This window comes from Polistes canadensis, unplaced genomic scaffold (genome assembly GCF_001313835.1).
Source record: "Polistes canadensis isolate GaletaPanama2010 unplaced genomic scaffold, ASM131383v1 scaffold_10, whole genome shotgun sequence".
Taxonomy (NCBI): Eukaryota; Metazoa; Arthropoda; class Insecta; order Hymenoptera; family Vespidae; genus Polistes; species Polistes canadensis.
Window position 1 is genome coordinate 168,583 of NW_014569557.1, and position 18,995 is coordinate 187,577.

The 18,995-nt window shown below is 30.2% G+C and overlaps 4 protein-coding genes across 7 annotated transcripts; 3 read left to right on the plus strand and 1 right to left on the minus strand.

Moving 5' to 3' along the window:
* Nucleotides 1-6: 6 nt before the first annotated feature.
* On the minus strand, nucleotides 7-18,805 carry LOC106792993 (ATP-dependent helicase brm). 4 transcript variants are annotated; one of them, XM_014759539.1, is made up of 19 exons: nucleotides 18,510-18,795; nucleotides 18,403-18,436; nucleotides 17,614-17,927; nucleotides 5,491-6,350; nucleotides 5,345-5,418; nucleotides 4,831-5,074; nucleotides 4,604-4,742; nucleotides 4,360-4,521; nucleotides 3,915-4,256; nucleotides 3,611-3,824; nucleotides 3,330-3,520; nucleotides 3,091-3,248; nucleotides 2,591-3,011; nucleotides 2,343-2,509; nucleotides 2,065-2,256; nucleotides 1,653-1,983; nucleotides 692-1,555; nucleotides 436-610; nucleotides 202-347 (listed from the first exon to the last, which is right to left on the minus strand). In XM_014759539.1, the coding sequence occupies exons 3-19, from the start codon at nucleotides 17,887-17,889 to the stop codon at nucleotides 202-204; spliced, it is 4,956 nt and encodes a 1,651-aa protein (XP_014615025.1). In that variant the 5' UTR covers nucleotides 17,890-17,927; nucleotides 18,403-18,436; nucleotides 18,510-18,795. The 4 variants fall into 4 exon arrangements, with proteins under 4 accessions (XP_014615026.1, XP_014615025.1, XP_014615024.1 ...); XM_014759540.1 differs by having other exon boundaries at nucleotides 7-347; nucleotides 18,403-18,784; XM_014759538.1 differs by lacking the exon at nucleotides 18,403-18,436 and having other exon boundaries at nucleotides 18,510-18,805.
* On the plus strand, nucleotides 7,834-10,321 carry LOC106792994 (inositol monophosphatase 1-like). Its single transcript, XM_014759542.1, has 5 exons — nucleotides 7,834-8,025; nucleotides 8,613-8,749; nucleotides 9,061-9,323; nucleotides 9,541-9,798; nucleotides 9,908-10,321. Exons 1-5 carry the CDS (start codon nucleotides 7,957-7,959, stop codon nucleotides 10,042-10,044), a joined length of 864 nt encoding a protein of 287 aa, XP_014615028.1. The 5' UTR covers nucleotides 7,834-7,956; the 3' UTR covers nucleotides 10,045-10,321.
* On the plus strand, nucleotides 10,913-12,789 carry LOC106792996 (inositol monophosphatase 1-like). Its single transcript, XM_014759544.1, has 4 exons — nucleotides 10,913-11,923; nucleotides 12,057-12,162; nucleotides 12,246-12,397; nucleotides 12,523-12,789. The coding sequence occupies exons 2-4, from the start codon at nucleotides 12,101-12,103 to the stop codon at nucleotides 12,654-12,656; spliced, it is 348 nt and encodes a 115-aa protein (XP_014615030.1). The 5' UTR covers nucleotides 10,913-11,923; nucleotides 12,057-12,100; the 3' UTR covers nucleotides 12,657-12,789.
* LOC106792995 (inositol monophosphatase 2-like) lies at nucleotides 13,320-15,330 on the plus strand. Its single transcript, XM_014759543.1, has 6 exons — nucleotides 13,320-13,606; nucleotides 13,726-13,859; nucleotides 13,998-14,254; nucleotides 14,352-14,457; nucleotides 14,755-14,915; nucleotides 15,111-15,330. The coding sequence occupies exons 1-6, from the start codon at nucleotides 13,538-13,540 to the stop codon at nucleotides 15,230-15,232; spliced, it is 849 nt and encodes a 282-aa protein (XP_014615029.1). The 5' UTR covers nucleotides 13,320-13,537; the 3' UTR covers nucleotides 15,233-15,330.
* Nucleotides 18,806-18,995: the final 190 nt, after the last annotated feature.

Below are 18,995 nucleotides of genomic sequence, written 5' to 3' on the forward strand. Positions count from 1 at the left end.
TTTATGTAGAGTAATTTTATAAAGTTTATATAATTATCCTACATACAACAATCGACCTTAGAGACGAAGTATACTGTTTCACATAATAAAGATGAAAGAGTATAAACAAAAAAGAAAAAGAAAATATAAGATAAATAGTTTTGAATATTACCGTAAAGGTTAAAGCTTGCCTATAATTAAATATAATTACATTCATGTTATTTAATTATCATCTGCGTCGTCATCATCATCGGATATATATTTCTTTGTAACCCTTTTTCTACGACCACCTCTACCCTCACTTTTTCTACCTTTAAGTTTAATCTTCATTCTTACACTGGAATCAGCGTCAGATCCTTCTTCGCCGTCTGTATTCATCATTATAAAATATACATTACTATAATGATTATAATAATAATAATAACGATAATATTAAAACGACAAATAATAAAATACCTTTGTCATCCAAATCGGAAATATTTCCTTCTTCCTCCAAACGTTGTCGCGCATTTGTAAATACAGATTGCAAAACTATTGAATCTTCGTGAATAAGGGAAGCTTCTTCGTTATAAATCTGTGCGTTTTTGCATAATTGCATAAAATCTTTCTCCAATTCGTCAAAATCGGCATACTGAAAATTGTTAACGTTAATAAAAAATATCTTTTCATGTGTCGCAGAGAAATATAATAATAAAATTATCAAAATACTTACTTTGCCTTCCTCAATTTTTTGTAACAATTTATTAATAGTTAAAGGTTTCTTTATAATTTCATAATAATCAGGTAACTCCCTCCTAGATGGTAGTTTCATAAACGGTTCACTTAGTAATCTACCATCGGTACTATCGGTATAATGAACAACAACCATAATTAATTTCTTCATAGCACGTTTCATCTTAGGATCAATCGATGATCCAGCCCCTCTTCTTTTCTTTGGCATAGGTTCGTCATCCTCCTCTCCCTTTTTCTTTCGTTTTCTCGTCTTTTTCTTTTTCTTATCATCCTCTTCTTCCTCGTCATATTCCGCACCATCATCATCAATGGCTTTTAACCATTCTTTCTCGGTGATACTATCTGTATAATCAACTTCTTTACGTTGCCTTGAACCTCTTCCAAGGTATCTTTCTTCATCTTCTTCGTAAGTCCATCTTTCAACTTCATCGTCGTCTTTGACAAGCCAATCAGGTAATTCAGCTTCCTCTAATAATCTTGACTTTCTATTTGGTCCTAATTTCGCTTCCTCTCTTCTTCTTTCTAAATCTAATTTTTGGAATATCTCAAATTCACCTTCCGTTCTCGCAATCATTTGATTAACCGTCTCGTCATCCGGTACTTCATTTTCTTCCTCATCCTCTGCATCGTCCTGATGCAAAATACTTTGCAAAAATTGTTGACGCTCCGAACCTGTTGATTTCTGATCGAACATTCCAGCTTGTATAACTTTCTCGTCCATGTTTAATTTGTAACGAGCTGCAGCTAAGATTCTTTCTTCGACGGAATTTACGGTCATCAATCTGAGTACGCGTACTTCGTTTTTCTGACCGATTCTGTGTGCTCGATCTTGAGCTTGTAAATCCTAAAATAATAATGGATGAAATAATTAAGCTTTCTATATACAAATAAATTTTGTTTGTTCACTGTAAAACAATATAAAAAAAAATAATAATTCGTACCTGATGCGGATTCCAATCAGAATCGAAGATAATTACAGTATCAGCAGCTTGTAAATTCAAACCGAGACCACCAGCACGCGTGGACAATAAAAATAGGAAATATTCTGAGCCAGGATCGTTAAATTTTTTTAATAAATCCCCTCTGTCTTCAGCCTTGGTTGTACCATCTAATCTTAAATACATAAATCCTCTCCAACTTAAATAATCCTCCATAATCGTCATCAACTGTGTCATTTGACAGAAAAGCAATACTCTGTGATTGGTTGCTTTCAATTTTGGAAGGATCCGATCCAAAAGTTCGAATTTTCCAGATGCGCGATATAAATCTGGTCTGTTGATTTAAAATTAATTAATATTGTATACAGAACATATATATAAATATTTAATTTTTATGTAATTGTTATGTGCATACCCAGTGATAACACCAGATCCTTGAGTACCAACGTGTTCACAATATTTTTCTTCGATAGCTTGGAACATGAAAGGATGATTACATAATTTTCTTAATTGTACAATAGTGTTCATCAAAGCTTTGGCACCACCCTTGCCTTGTTTGCCTTTCTCAGAACCATCTGTCAGTAAAACACCTTTACTCTGCATATGCCTAAAAAATAAATAGATTTTTATGTTAAAAAAAAGTGGAAAAAAATTTTGATATCATTGAAATAAAATATTGAAGTTAATATTTACTTGTATAATACTTTCTGGAGTCCAGACATGTCACATTTAATAATATATTCCACTTTGTCAGGTAACTGAGATTCGACTTCTTTCTTCAAACGTCTCAGTAAAAATGGTCGCAAAACTTTGTGCAAACGACGAATAATCAAGATAGTTTCTTCCTCGTTTAACTCGACCTTAAACGCAAAATTTAAAATTCAAAAGTTGTACTTAGAAAGTAAATGATTATTAAGAATAATTAATAATAATTTATTTACCTTTTCACCGGTTGTTGCAAAAGGTGCATTGAACCATTGTTCAAAAGTACTACAAGATTTAAATATGGAAGGCAATAAGAAATTCAACAAAGCCCATAACTCAGGTAGCTTGTTCTGAAGTGGTGTACCAGTTAACAGAAGTCTATGGGGTGCTAAGTAATGCGTATTCAACACTTGTGTTAATTTGCAGTGATGATTTTTCATTCTGTGACCTTCGTCAATGATCATATATTTCCATTGCAATTTTGCCAGGACACCCTTATCCTTAATAACGTATTCATATGTTGTTAACAAAACATTAAACTTAGTTGCTCGCATTTGAGATTGAATGGCACGTCTACCAGCTGGTGACCCCTTGTAAGATACAACCACAACGCTAGGTGCCCATTTTTCAAACTCGAGAACCCAATTAGAAAGTGTCCTGCGATGAGAAATTTAATAAGAAAAAATATTGGATAATTTTAATTGTATGAGAATAAAAAATAAATTATCTTACGTACGATAATGGAACGATGATCAAAAATGGGCCATTTACTTTCTTCTTCTCCATTAGATATGTGACTAATGCTATAGTTTGAATAGTTTTACCGAGACCCATTTCATCCGCCAAAATACCATTAAGATTATTATTAAACAATGATACTAGCCACTCCAATCCCTAAAATATGTAATTCATTGTTAATTATTTATTGAATATTTATAATACAATATAAAATATCCAACATTCTTTATTTTCTACCTTAATCTGATATTCTTTTAATTTGCCGTTAACCATAATTGAAGCTTGTTCTGTAACAGATTCGTGAACAGTATGCGCTATACTATAATATGTCTGTTCTTCTGTTTTGTACTCGTCATCTTCGACCTTGGCTTTATGTATCGTTTTTTTCACTTTCTCTTCTTCGGAATCACCCATTGGTTTTTCTTTGTCTAATGATATCAATAAAAAGTTTAGTATTATTAAATTATTCATTTATAAAATAAACATTGTAAATAAAATGCTATTAAATTTATTCTTACTTTCATCTTCTTCGTCTTCTTCGTCATCTTCACTTTCGGAATCGATTGGTTCCCATCCAGGATGAGCTTCTAAGAATGCTGAAAGTTGGCTCATCAGTGGTGCTTCATCACCAGTTAAAGTACGACCCGTTGCTATTTCGATAACACCGACACGAGTGTCATCATTTGGAGTACCATCTTCATTAATTTCTCCATCTTGAAGTTTCTTCTTTTTCTAGAATTTTATTTAAATAATATAAAGATTAGAAAATAAATTTATTTTAATTATAAATATTTGTAATAATAAACAAATCAAATAATTTACTTTTTTACGTTTCTGTTCTTCAACTTGTTTTCTCTTCTGTTCAATCTTATGTTGTTTAACCATTTCAGTAAGATTACTAATGTATTCATCAGTTTGCGATAAAAGGAATGCTAAACGTTTGTCTTTCTTTTGATCAATCAATTTCCTATATCCTTCTTCATCCTCAGCCATAAGACGACGCATACGTTCCTTTTCAATACGTTCTTGTTCTTTCTTTTGTTCGCGTTCAGCATTCGCATGATAATTGAGCACAGCTTTATTGAGTCTAGCCAATTTAGCCACATTGTTTCTATGAAATTCTTTAAAATCTTTACCATGTTGAAGTACCGAGCTAAGAAATTCCTGAAAAAGAATCAAACACAGCAACGCGAGGATTATTATCTTATTACTTTCCTAATAATATCATTCCTTTTTCCATGTTAATATTAAAAAAAAAAAAACCTACTTGATGTTTTTGCCTACGTTTACGTTCAGCTTCCAACTTCTGTTGCTTTTCTAATTTTTCAGTGGCTCTTGCTTCTCGCAAACCTTGCTTTTTCGTACGTTTGTAAGCTTTTACATTAACCGCTGTTTCTAAGGTTGTATCTTTTCGAGTACATGCTATTATCTGTAATAATAAAATTAGTTTACTTAACATTACAAAAATATATATTTTATATTATTATATAACAATGATTACTGTCTGTTACCTCAGATCTAAGTTGTCGTTGGAAATTAAGTACCCTTAACATACGTAATTCAATCTGCACTTGAATACGTAAATCTTCAGGCATATTTGTTGGCAAATTACTAAGTTGTTCCATTCTTAACGTAATACGAGCAGCCACTCTATTATGCAAGGCCACAAAAAAACATGTTTAATAGTCGTTCGTAATAGTAAATATGTCATTTGTTATAAATAATTCTTAGTATTTACCTATTCTCTCGTTCTTGTAAAATTAACAATGGATCCAATCCTACTGGCTTAGGAACACTCGTTACTCTATTAGTTTTAGCACCTTGCGGAGGTGGCTGTTGTTGTTGAGGTGTTTGACAACCTGGCCTCGGAGCACCTGTAGGTCCTATTACATTAGGACCAGGAATTTGTGGTCCTGGAGTAGTAGCTGGTCCTTGAGATGGATCCATAGGTCGTGGAGTCATACCTGGGGGTGGTGCTCCACCTATTTTTGTTGCAGAAGAATAAAGGATTAATTCTTAACGGCTCAGAAGTATTTCAAATCTATTCGTCACGAGGTCTAAGCTATTTGTCATACAAGGAGAAATTGTGTACTAAATATTTTCATATAAAGTATAAAAAAGAAAATCTTTATTCTTACAAATAATAAAATGAGTTTTGCCGCTATATACGCGGCATTGGACCTAATAAGTAAGAGTACCATTCCGTGTATATGGCGGCATATAGCGGAACTATACTTTACATATATAATTACCTTGAATAGCAAGTGCCAACTGTTGAGACAAAGGTTGATTCCTCGATAATAGACGATAAGCCATTATTTGTACTCTGCAAATAATAATAGTATGAATTATAAATTTTAATGAAAGAATGAAATAAAAAATACGTCGTTAAACTCACCGTAATTGTTGTAACTGCTGAGCACTGAACGTTTGTTTCTCTCCCATGTTATTTCCTTGACGTGCTCTTAGCGCTATCAACTGCGAATATCGTGGATCTTCTTGAAGACCTTTTTCTTCCATAGAATCAATAGCTTTTTGTAAAGCATTTAAATTTTCTTGACCAGGACCTGGTGGACCACTAGGTCCAATATGACCAGGTCCAGTTTGACTCATCTGATTGACTGGTGTGCCTGGTCCCATTGGTCCGGTATTTCCAGGAACAATTTGTCCTGGATTAGGAGTATTGGGACCAATCTGATTAGACGATGGTTGTCCACCGAGTCCATTTGGTCCCATTTGACCGCTAGCAACTGCGTGACTCATTTGATTAGTAGGTCCTCCTGGACCCATTGGATTACTTGGCCCATTCGGTCCTAATTGATTAGCTGGTCCACTCTGAGACATCTGACTATTAGGTACCATCTGTCCCCCTGGTCCCAATTGTGGTCCACCCGGACCGCCACCGGGTCCCATTGGACCAGGTCCATTAGGTCCATTCCCAGGTCCCATTGGACCTCCGGGACCAGTAGGTCCATTTCCTGGACCTACTATTTGTCCCCCAGGGCTACCTCCTGGTCCCATTTGTGTACCCGGACCACTTCCTGGCCCTAATTGACCCATTTGATTTGCAGGTCCATTTTGACTCATTTGATTACCGGGTCCCATTTGTCCTCCTGGTCCTATTTGATTACTTGGATTGTTCCCAACAGGTCTGCCACTTTGAGGCCCATTTGGACCTATTTGACCAGGTACCATTGAGCCGACCGGCCCTTGTTGAGGATTCGGTCCCTGACCTATTGGACCAGATCCACCTTGATTCTGCAAATCACATAGATCGTAACGAAAAAATTAGTGTATGTAATATTAATTTATAAACAAATACTTATAAAATTACTTATCAAATTTTTATTATGTCATATATGATATTTTAGAGATAAAGAGGAAAAAGAAAAATTGACTTAAAAATGTATATTCTCAACTGAAGTATTACTACACGCAATAAATATACAGTTAGATTCGTGGTATCTACTATCTATATCTTTATTGTTAGATTTATGTTATTGCAGGTATTATTATTCGTCATGAATTAGTTTCTTTAACATTTAATTTTTATTTTTTTTACCTATCATCGATCAGTCATATTCTTTATATTTTCCTCAAAATAATTTATCAAGAAAAACCCAAAGAAAACGTTAAACCATCAAGCAAATTTTTTCCCTGCATGAACAATAATTCTTCAGAATTTGAATTTATCAAAGACATAATTGAAATGGACAAAACTGGAGAGCGTACTTTAAACTAGTTATTCATGATATAACGTGTACCTAACAAGATTAAATCAAAAGAGAGTAATATAAAAGGACCAGGATGACAAATTGTCCACGTGGGTCCTCCTGGTAGTAAACATAATAGAAATAATAATAAACGCGTTATTACACGTGCTTGGTCAGTGACTAACTAACACACACATTACTTTCTTTTACTAACACAAGCATTACTTTTCTATATATTAAACGTTTTAAACGTATAGAAGAACGATAGAGCATGAACTGTTCACGCCCTAAACCGAACGAGATCACGTTCCTTGGTCATGTTAGGCATCCGGTGTGCATCTCCACTTGTGGGGCTCAATGATAGACTCGGGATTTCACGTGATTCTTATTTGTCCAATAACAAAAACACAATTACGTTCAATAAAGCAGGGTTGTTTTTTCCTTTTCATTTTTAAAACTCGACAGCAGCTCAGTAATTTTCCTATAATTATTTACTGAATATAAATTGATTATTTGTCAACTAAGATATTTTTATAAATTCATATTTATATTAAATTTTATTCATAATTAATATTAATTTTGATAATATTTTATACAATAGTTTGTATGTTTCTAATGTTCATTTAACTTTTCAACTTAGCTAAGATTGAAATGATTTAGAAATTAACAAAATAATACTCTAATTTTACTAACAAAAATTGACTAATTGTATGTTATAAATAATTTATTAATTACCTATAAATTAATTTAACATCATTAATAATTTATTAATCTAAATTTTTGTTCAATGTTTTACAACGTCCATAAAAGTTAATAATAAAAATCGTAACTTTACAACAGTTTATTTTTAATTATTAATAAAAATAAAATAGTTTATAATCTTGATAGGCTTAAATCATATCAATACATAAACCGGCAAGTAGAAAAGAATTGAAAGTAATGATATTGATTATTCCTAATTAAGTCGAGTAAAATGAAAGCACATGGTGGGGGGTTACTGCTGTGCCATAAAACGGAGCTTCCCATCAACGATTCGGTATTGTGATCGAAACGGATCGCAACAGTTAACCGTTCCAAACTTATTCGCGGTAAAAGAAATCTAAAGGAAATAACAACTTCTAGTTTTATCAGTTTTGATCAGTGTGATAATCATGGTCGATCAAGAGGAACTCGATCGTTGTTACGATTATGTTTTGAAGCTTACGATCGAATCAGGAAAGGTATTTATAATCATTTTCATTCAAACATTATTCACAACAAGTGTTTTCCTTCACAAATGAAATAACACAAAAATAAATTTTAGAAATTATTATTGCATTACCATTAGGCACATATTTTTGTTAATCTTACTTAATTAAAATTTAATTTGTTAAATAGACATATACGAGATTTTTCTATATATATATATATAATCACGAATTATTTATTATTATTTAAAATTAAAGAAATTATGATATCAATTGTAAATAATACATATTCGTTTAAAATCAGTTATGTTTTCTGACCTAATAAAAATAATGATTTACTTTTTGATAAAACTTTTTTGTTGAAATAACAATATCTTCGGAATGATATATATGTTCTTATTTTAACTGGAATATATATGTAGATTACAATATGCTTATCACTGTCGCTTTTATTCAACAAAATTATCATCGTGTTTATGGCCTATCAGACGTTCTTCGTAAAATGATTTTATACAACAATTAATAATACGTTCAAAAGATACTATTACTCGTATCGTTTTATTATGTTGTAATATAATAACGATCCTGCATTATCCGATAACTTTTTTATTTTGTATTAGGTAATACGAGAGGCCATTGATATTTCCAATAAAAAAATCGAAACTAAAGTTGCCGATTGGGATCTAGTGACACAGTATGATAAGAAGGTCGAAGAAATTTTAATCAATAATCTTATGAAGGAATTTCCTAATCACAAGTTAGTATAATTTAACATACAAAATTATTATTGTTCATAATTGACGCGATTTTTAGTATATAGAAATTTTCTATGCGAGATATTTGTCGTTGAAAAATATTTTATTTATAATTTTATGTGTGTGTGTGTGTCTTCTATTACAATTTCCCCATAGTAATAGAATATTTTTATTTAATTTTTACTTGAGAAACAAAAAAATCAGATAAGCATGACTCGATAAAAATTTTGAAAGAGTTTTACAAAATTACTTTTGTCGCGTATCAAATTCTTATATAATTTTGACGAGTTAATGTTTACTATCATCTTTGTAGATTTATCGGTGAGGAAACAGTTTCAAAAACAAAATGCCTACCAGAACTGACAAATACACCAACATGGATCATAGATCCGATCGATGGAACTACCAACTTCGTTCATGCTTTTCCCTTCACTTGCATATCGATTGCTTTGTCAGTAAACAAAGAACTCCAACTGGGTATTGTATATAATCCAATATTGGAACAATTGTTTACTGCTAGAAAAGGTTGTGGTGCATTTCTGAATGGGAAACCCATAAAAACTTCGAAGGTTCCAGGTATGATTCAAACACAAAATTATTTGTTTGTGCAATTAAACAAAATTGTGCTGATAATTACGATAGTGGAGACCAAGCACAAAAATTACAAAGAAATTTACTTGATAATATAAATAATTGTATAATATATCAAATAAATTATATGAAGTTAATTGTGTTTCAATATTATTGGACATAATTATTATGACACTTATATAATTAAAAAATGAATTTACAGATTTGGAACATTCTTTGCTATGTTTGGAAGCTTCATTTGCAGCAATAGAGAATATCAGAGATATCATATTGGGTAGATTGGAAGCATTTGTTTCGGTAGCTCATGGAATAAGAACAATGGGTTCAGCAGCTTTGACACTTTGCTATATAGCAATGGGTGCTGCAGAAGCTTATCATTCGGATAATTTAATGCCTTGGGATGTAGCAGCTGGTGTGATAATAATTCAAGAAGCTGGTGGTGCAGTCATTGACACAAATGGTATTTATCAAATATCAAATAATATTTTATCTAAAATTCCAACTAAATATTACTAGTTAATTGTCTTATCATTATCATTATCATTATCATTATTAATGTAATAAATTAGGTGGAGAATTCAACGTAATGTCGCCAAAAGTAATTGCAGTTGGCAATCCAAAATTAGGATACGATTTAGTTAAACTGATCCAGCAAGCAGATTCCAAGACTCATCAAAGAAGATCAGTGTTAAAAAATGCAACGTAATACTTTCAAAGTTACCTTCTCGAAAGAGTAAGATAATAAAATTATCACCTTTTCTTAAACAACGATAATTGTAAGAACGACTGCTATCTTACCAAAGTCCTACCAGTTTCGAAGGAACAGCGGGATTGTTCTGTTCGTCTGTTAAGTGTGTTGTTATAGTATTAAAAACAAATTTTTATTTAATAAAACATAGGTTTCAGTGTATACAGTAGAACCTCGATTATCTACTAATAGAAAAAGAAAAGTATTCAAACAATAAAAATTTTGAATAATTAAACGACACCTTTTTTATATATTTAGTTTATATATTAGACATCGTTTATTTTCAGATTATAGAAAAGATTTTGATTTGATCGTTCTACATATTGTAAATTGTAAATATTGCGTGAAATAGAACTTTTGAAATTTTTCCATTAGGTGAACATCTTTATCCAAGCAAATATTTTCATGACTCAGAGTACAGACTTCATACTATCTTCTCTTTCACTATCATAAATTCACAGAGACATATAATACGTTGTTAAAAAGGTTTTGAATTAATTTTTGGTCTCTACACGTTCAAAAATTGTTTACATTTGCTCAAATTATTAAGATCTCCAAATTTAGTTACGTGATCCAATATGGGATCGAATACATATACTCGAACACTCAAGGATATTACTTGAATGAAAGAACGTTTAATTAATTAGTAGTATTCCGATTATGTTCTGATCATTCGGGGTTCTATTGTATTACGAAATTCGATCAAGAAACTTAACTAATTAAAATAAAACGTCCTACTTATAAATATTTCGATAAAATTAATGCGAATATGATTAAAATTGTATCAAAAAAAAAAAAGGAGAGAAAAAAAAAAAAAAAAAAAAAAAAAATAATGACTAATATACTTATAAATGTAAATAATCAATGTTTTATTAGGTTTGACAGATTAAACGAAAATCGATTTATGACGAAATTATTTTTAAAACGTCGATCATATTTTCCAAACTTCACGAAGTTGATTCGTCGACGAATTACGTTGATATAGGTTTGTAAAATATTCAATTGAAATACTTAGAAATAATTAATTCATTTTAAATGTGGAAATCCATTAACCGGCGCCATCTTCAGAATCGAATATCACTGTTTTCACACAATAAGATAAGAAAGAGTCAGCAGACTTCTCTTACGTCTAATCGGACAGTCACTCTATTTAAAGTATCTTTCTCAACGATTATGGCTAATGATCAGGATGACATCGCGAGATATTTTGAATTTGCGAAAAATTTAACTTTAGAAGCTGGAAAGGTACGCCAATGAAAATACAAAAAGAAAAAAAAAAGAAAAAATACAAAGAAAATTCGATAGAAATATTACACTGACGTTCGTTGTTTGTGTTCTTAGTTTATTAAAAATGTCGACAAATTGGAAAAAATTGTAAAATCAAAAACAATCGAGACAGATTTAGTTACAAACTTTGATCATAAAATCGAAGAATTTTTGTTTAAAGCACTTATCGAGGAATTTCCTGATCATAAGTGAGTAAAACAACATTAATGATAATAATAGTAATATAATCAAGAGAGTAATTTAATGCGAAAGAATGTTTTATCAAAGACATATAAACGATAACACAGATTCATCGGGGAAGAAAAAACCAGCCAGTCGAAGAAGCTTTCAGAATTAACTGACGCACCAACATGGATAATCGATCCGATCGATGGAACAGTCAATTTCGTACATTCTTTCCCACAATTCTGCATTTCTGTAGGTTTATCTATTTGTAAGGAAATAGTCTTAGGAATCATTTATAATCCAATCAATTGTGAACTGTATACGGCAAAAAAGGGTCAAGGTGCGTTCCTAAATGGGGAACCTATTCAAGTTTCCAATGTAACAGGTGAATAAATCTTTACCGCGTTGTACACTTTTAACAATTTCCTTATTTTTTATGATTATCTTTAAATAATAAATCATATTATTATATTATTATTATTGTTATCAATTATATTGTTGTTTTTTTTTAATTTTAGAATTGAAAAAAACATTGTTGGCTTTTGAAGTTGGAAGTATCAGAATGTACGATCAAAAAGACATAGCTGTGGGTAGATTCTTGGCTTTATTCGATGCATGCCAAGCGTAAGTTAATGAAATAATAATAATAATAATAATCAATATATATAATAAAAATCATTGAAAGATCTTTATCGAATACTTTTTAGTATCAGAAATATAGGCTCAGCTGCTTTATCGTTAGCTTATGTGGCTAAAGGCGTAATAGATTGCTTTCAAATGGATGGTCTTCAACCTTGGGACGTAGCAGCAGGAATGTTAATAGTCACTGAAGCTGGTGGTACTTTATTGGATTCGAAAGGTACAACAAACGAACCTAGTTATCTCATATTTAACATTGCCCTTCTTTTTTTTATCTCTCTTTCTTTTTTGCTATATATATTTATATATATCTTTTTTTACTGAGGATTCGTACGTTCACCTTAGGTGGACCTTTCAATCTAATGAAACCAAACACCGTTGCCGCGTGTAAAAGCCAATTGGCTTGCGAAGTAACGAAACTGATAGTTGACACGGACTTGAAGACACGAAGAAAAAGACTTCAACATATGAAGCATTAATTAAAGTTTACTTCAAATATAACTATTGTATCATTTTTAAATAATATAACTGTGTGTTAATAAAATACTTTTATTTCTAAACGTGATAATATTAAGTTTGACTAATTTCATTAAATCTATTGAAAGTATAACAAAAAGAAGAAAATAATTTAAAAAAAACCGAATTGTTAATTGATAAAAAAAAAAAAAAAAAAATACGAGAAAAATCTGTTGCACTGTAAGTTGGTAATCACGAGGTGCGATTAGGTATTAAATACATTCACTAAAGTCTTGTTCCTCTCTAAGATGATTACGTAAATTAAAATTGCATTATTGTATATCATGATGGAATTGATATACTTTATTATCAATTAACTTATCTTAATTAATTTTATACTCGTACTCGCGAGTTTTAATACGCGATGACCTTAAAATGTCTAATTGTAATATGACATTATTTAATACTGCTTATGGTTAGTCGAAACGTATGCAATTAAAATTATCGTAAAATGTAAACATCATTATCTTGTTATAATAATCCGCTTAGGTTTTTTACTACTGTTACAATCGCTAAAAAAAAAAAAGTCTAAAATTTAAATATAAACTATTATTTTTACATGGTATTTTTTTGATATATATATAAGAGATATAATAATAAAATAAAGGATATGAAATCATTTTCGTATAAAATTAAGAAAAAAAGATATTTCCTTGGTCGTTGTCGTAATCATCGTCGTCGTCGTCATAATAATCATTCACTCGAATCTTACCAACACCCTCTCCAAACAAATCATTATTGAAAAGCATAGCAAACAGGTGTAATCGAGACAGTCTAGCTTCGAGCCTTTTCACAAGCTGATCGTAAACGAGTCACGTTCGTTGGGAAAAAATTTAACTAGAAAATGGCAGGACGACAAATCGAAGATGAATATTACGAAATTGCTTTGAATCTTGTTAAGGAATCTGCTAAGGTAATTTTTTGTTTTGTTTTAATTTAATTTCAATCATTTAATTTACACAAATGTAGAAAATGTTCGTACTATTTTATTTTAACATATACTATTGTATATATTGAATTTTGTTCTTAAAGATTCTCAAAGATGCCATTAACGGTTCGAAGAATATACATGAAAAACAAGGGGATTGGGATCTCGTTACTGAGTATGATAAAAAAATAGAGGATATTATAATTAATAAATTAAAGAGTATATATCCCAGTCATAGGTAAATGAGTCAGGTTTAAATAATTATCGTAAATGGTTAAACCCAATGAATACCGAGTAATCGCATAAATAAATAATATGTTTCCTTTTTTCTATTTTCTTTTCTTTTTTCCTTGTATTATTTTTACCGACACTTTAGATTTATCGCTGAAGAATCAACGGGACAGAAATTACCTGAATTAACTAATGATCCTACATGGATCATTGATCCGATCGACGGTACGCTTAATTTTATTCACGGATTTCCACATACTTGCGTTGTTGTTGGATTAGCTGTTCAAAAGGAAATGGTTTTGGGTATTGTTTGCAATCCGATTCAAGAACAACTGTTTACTGCTCGTAAAGGTCAAGGAGCATATTTAAATGGGAAACGAATTCATGTATCACAAGTTCAAGGTAAGTAAAATAAAATCAAAATAAAAGAAATACTCGAAAAAAAAAAAAAAAGAGAAATAATTAATCGTTGAAATAATTTGTATCTCTCTCTTAACAGATATATCGAAAGCTTTACTCTGCATAGAATCTGGTTTTATAAAAATCGATCATTTAAAGGAATTAACCGTTGAACGGGTACAAGCTGTTGCATCTATAGCACAGGGGTAAGATAAATTATATAATAAAAAAATAATATTAACAATAAATTATTATTTAATCATTAAATAATATAACCCTATCATGGTGTATATAAATTTCAACAAATTCATTGTCATTTTAAAAATGAAAAATATCGTCATTTTTGCTCGATCTTATCCTGTGGATATATTGTTTTGAAAAATAATAATAATAATATAAAAAGAAGACCTAGAATGAAAATCAGGAAATTATAATAATTTACTCATAGCTGAGAAGTCCCAAAATGTCGACAATTTGTGTTAATCTGAATTATTTTATGGAAGTATCCGTACACTTGGCGTAGCTGCCTTAACTCTTTGTTACGTCGCATTGGGTGCAGTGGAGGGTTACTACATCGAAGGTCCAGGTATTTCCACGTGGGATATCGCGGCTGCATCTTTAATTATCACAGAAGCAGGTGGTATCGTGGTTGACCGCGTAACAGGTAATTAACGACTGTTTAAAATTTTGTATTTTAATTAAGACCGTTTGATATTTAACAATGAAATAATTTTCGAAATTAACACGTTTATTCCTTCAGAGGAATCCGCGAAATTTATTTTTATTCGCGAATAAAAATAATAATAATAATAATAATAATAATAATAATAATTTAAAAAAAAAATAATTAAATACACAGGTGATAAAATCGATATTATGAAGCCGCGAGCTATCGGTGCTTGTAACGAGAAAATAGCAAAGGAATTCGTTAGAATAATACGTGAAGCTGACGAAAAAGTATCCTTGAGAAATAAATCATAATATTAGAATATATCTCACGTTTTTTTGTCTATATGAATATGCATTTGTTCATGTACGTATATATATTATGGATTTATTAAATATGTAATAATAACATAGAATTTAAATAATATTTCATTTATATTTCAACTATGTGTGTCTGTGTGTGTAAAAATTGGTTCAATTTTGTTTCTAAGAAAATAAATATAAATAAAAATAAATTTTGAAATAAAAATCTAATGATATAATATGAGATGTTTTGTTATATACTACAACCATTGATACTATAGTAAATAATTAAATTATAGTTCTTTTATGCATTATTATACGTAGATTGAGGTAAGATAAAAATTCCCCGAGGTCAAGAAGAAATAAAACAATCGTTCTCCTAGGAAACGCTATTTAAATTATACTTGAGTGACGTGTCTAAGAGATCGCACGCTCACAAAATACTTGGAAAATGTAAATGAGTGTAGTTTTAATTCGAATCTCGGCATGATCTTATATGTTTGAACAAAAATCATGATATATTAATATTTCCAATTGATTTAAACGACAAAGAAAAGTTTAACAACATATTAAAATTATATTAATGTTACCAACAAAATATTATTTGTATATAGAAAATCAAGAATGTATACTTTCGTCGAAAGTAATACTTTATTTTAATCCTACGCTCAAATTGTTTCTTTCTTTTTTATTAACTAAACCTGCTAGATAATATCATTACAAAGCTTCTTCGTTCATATAAAGTATCATCAGAGAGTATTAATGAGAGTATTAAATATTGTGAGATAGAAGAACAAGATATAATATTTGAATATTATAATGTAGCAAAGAAATCAGTTTACTTGATTGAGTGAAAATATTTGTATTGGATATGTGTGTGTACGTATGTGTATATATATAAATTAAAAAAAAATATAGAAATCACTCCTTTAAAGGTCATGGTCACACTAACTCTCACTAAAACGAACCATTTATTTATCCAATGTAAAACGTGAAATATATAAAAACTTATTTCATCCTATTTTTATATTATATTTTTATCCTATTTCTTCTTACTATTATTCGTCTAATTGTGTAGATATTTAAGAAGTCAATAAACAAAACAAAAATTAAAGAATGTAAAAGTATCAACTGGGATCTTATAACGAAGTATGAACATCAGATAGAATATGAAGTAATCAAACAATTAGTTCAAAATTTTCCATCACACAAGTATGTTTAATTAATAACTGATAAAAATCTATACGAAGATAGATAGCAAACTTCTCATTTGTAGAATTATTAGCAAAGAAAGTACAATACAGATTAAATTACCAAAACTATCTAACAATTCAATAGGATAATAAATCCTATAAATAGTACTGTCAATTTTTCCAATCAATTTCCACACGTTTGCATTTCCTTGGTTCTTTTAGAAAATAAGAAAATAAAGATAGGAATAGTTTATAATCCTATCAAAAAAACAATCCTTTTCTACCATACAAAATCATGGAGCATTCTTTAACAGAAAACAGATGAAAATATCCAATATAAAAGATAAGTGCAATTACTTGTTATTTGTGTACCTAAACATTTTCAACAAAAAAAAACAAGATTAAACTAAATAGAAGATATAAAGATTTATGTAATGTTTTAGATTTATCTCAAGCGTTATGTCACTATACTACTATGGTTGACCGAATACAGAATGTATTTAGATAGCGTAACCACTAGAATAACATGCTTAAATTCAAAGAACTTATGGGTAAATATATAATAAAATTAAATAATTTGATATTATATCTTATTAATAATTACTAATATTTTCTTATTCATAAAATATGATTATTAAGAACCACTGCACTTATGTTATATTTAATTGCAATGATGTTGTCGAAACTTATATTGAAGAAATAAAAAGTAGAGATGTGTGTACCTACAGGCAGGAATATAGAAAGAATGCGAAAAGAACTGTGATAAGTACAAATGGCCCACCGTAAACAGAAATCTTTCAATTGTTTAAAATTTGAATTGAACACGAAAGTATAATCATTATATTAAATCACTTTTTTATACGCTATGAATTGGATTTAATGGCTATAAAAGTTATAACAGTTTGCAATCAAACCATCGCAGAGCAACTTGTTAAACTTTTTCAAGAAGCAGATTTTAAACATATCGATAAGAAAGTGTCTGATCTATTATAGTCTAGAAACCATATTTTTATAAATTTCTTTGACAATAAATAGCAATTATTTGATACTTTTCATCTTGGTATAACATCATCGACATCTATTCCATCAATGTAAAAACAATTATATTTTATCATAACAGTTATAAAATAAAAAAAATAAGTTAAAAAGACATGTTACACAAGCTGTACTGTTTTATAAAGAGCGATAAGAATTAAATACCTGAGGACCCATATTAGGTGGCATTTGTTGAGGATGAGGTGGGTAATTTTGTTGTTGTGAAGGTGGTTGTTGCTGAGGTTGTGACATCGGAGGACCACCTGGTGGCATCGGTGGACCACCTTGATATCCTTGCGTTGGACTGTGCGGATGATGTTGTGGAGGACCCATTGGACTACCTTGAGGATTAGAAGGAGACGGAGCCTGTTGTGGAGGACCCATTGGACTCGGAGCTTGTGGCGGAGGCATAGGAGAAGATTGTGGCGATGGGCTCGCCATGCTGCTGCAGTCAGACTCCAGCTTACTCAATAATTATACTACACAAAGATTACAAATTCAAACTATATATCATACTCTTATCAAACTAATAAGAAAATATTAACGTTCATTTTATTATCCTATTTTGTTGCTTCTATATGACAATAATTAATAGAAAATAAAATTCTATTTAAATTGTAATACTTGAATATTTTCAATGATAATTATTTTCAAATTTAATTTGCATTACGCGCGTTATTAATTATCAGAGAAACACACCTCCAACAATCAGTTATTGTAAAAAAAAAAGGCCCATGAATACCAACACAATAAAACTTACATACAATAATTTATTATTATTCTCTGATAATACTAAACAAAACAAATGTGACCAATAACGTTGCTTAAAATTGACACATAATCCTATAGTAAGAAAGTAAACGAATTGAAAAAATGTAAAAACTTGAATATCCCTTTCATTACACTTGGTCGAACCTTACTCAAATTCTAAACTTATCATAATATTCAACTTACCGTCGGTAAAATCAGCTTGAAAAGACAAAACTGTCTAACGAATTTCGACGATCTTGGATTAAACGATTTTAACGTTTTTCTTACAGTTAATTATCCACTACAGTTACCTGTATCCACGAACATTAACGAACCCACGCAGTCGGCCATCTTGAATTTGAGCTTTCATATAGCCAGTCATCGTATAACAAAGACACCCATTTCTTTTAGAACTTTATACACTTATTTTTTCAACAAATATTTTCTACTATATTTCTACAAATAATTAGAAATAAACTAGGTCGTAATTAAAAAAAATCAAATGTCGATGAAGCAGTAGAAAATTGATTTTTACGAAAGTAAGAAATGTCAGAATGACAACGATCGTTTCTTTGTAAACGAACGTAGAGTGACGGTCATTGGACAGAATAAATTCCATTATATATAATCGACAAGAACAATTTTTTATGTTTTTTTTCGTATTAAACGAATAAAAGATTGAAAGACAATCTAATTCGTAAAAAAAATAAAATTGTAATTTTTCGATCGATATTAAAATTTTTTAATTGGAAGTTTATATACGTGCTCTGTAGGTATGAAAGAACTCTATATTATGT

What these genes read in the sequence shown, in the direction of transcription:
- LOC106792994 (XM_014759542.1), top strand. Translation starts at nt 7,957, where the DNA reads ATGGTCGATCAAGAGGAACTCGATCGTTGTTACGATTATGTTTTGAAG. An exon ending in TTACGATCGAATCAGGAAAG is followed by an intron (nt 8,026 to 8,612) that starts GTATTTATAATC and finishes ATTTTGTATTAG; the next exon opens with GTAATACGAGAGGCCATTGA. An exon ending in TGCAGTCATTGACACAAATG is followed by an intron (nt 9,799 to 9,907) that starts GTATTTATCAAA and finishes GTAATAAATTAG; the next exon opens with GTGGAGAATTCAACGTAATG.
- LOC106792996 (XM_014759544.1), top strand. Translation starts at nt 12,101, where the DNA reads ATGTACGATCAAAAAGACATAGCTGTGGGTAGATTCTTGGCTTTATTC. An exon ending in TTATTCGATGCATGCCAAGC is followed by an intron (nt 12,163 to 12,245) that starts GTAAGTTAATGA and finishes AATACTTTTTAG; the next exon opens with TATCAGAAATATAGGCTCAG. An exon ending in TACTTTATTGGATTCGAAAG is followed by an intron (nt 12,398 to 12,522) that starts GTACAACAAACG and finishes CGTTCACCTTAG; the next exon opens with GTGGACCTTTCAATCTAATG.
- LOC106792995 (XM_014759543.1), top strand. Translation starts at nt 13,538, where the DNA reads ATGGCAGGACGACAAATCGAAGATGAATATTACGAAATTGCTTTGAAT. An exon ending in TCATGTATCACAAGTTCAAG is followed by an intron (nt 14,255 to 14,351) that starts GTAAGTAAAATA and finishes CTCTCTTAACAG; the next exon opens with ATATATCGAAAGCTTTACTC. An exon ending in GTTGCATCTATAGCACAGGG is followed by an intron (nt 14,458 to 14,754) that starts GTAAGATAAATT and finishes ATTTTATGGAAG; the next exon opens with TATCCGTACACTTGGCGTAG.
- LOC106792993 (XM_014759540.1), bottom strand. Translation starts at nt 17,889, where the DNA reads ATGGCGAGCCCATCGCCACAATCTTCTCCTATGCCTCCGCCACAAGCT. An exon ending in TAAAAGAATATCAGATTAAG is followed by an intron (nt 3,249 to 3,329) that starts GTAGAAAATAAA and finishes TACATATTTTAG; the next exon opens with GGATTGGAGTGGCTAGTATC. An exon ending in TTGCAACAACCGGTGAAAAG is followed by an intron (nt 2,510 to 2,590) that starts GTAAATAAATTA and finishes TTTGCGTTTAAG; the next exon opens with GTCGAGTTAAACGAGGAAGA.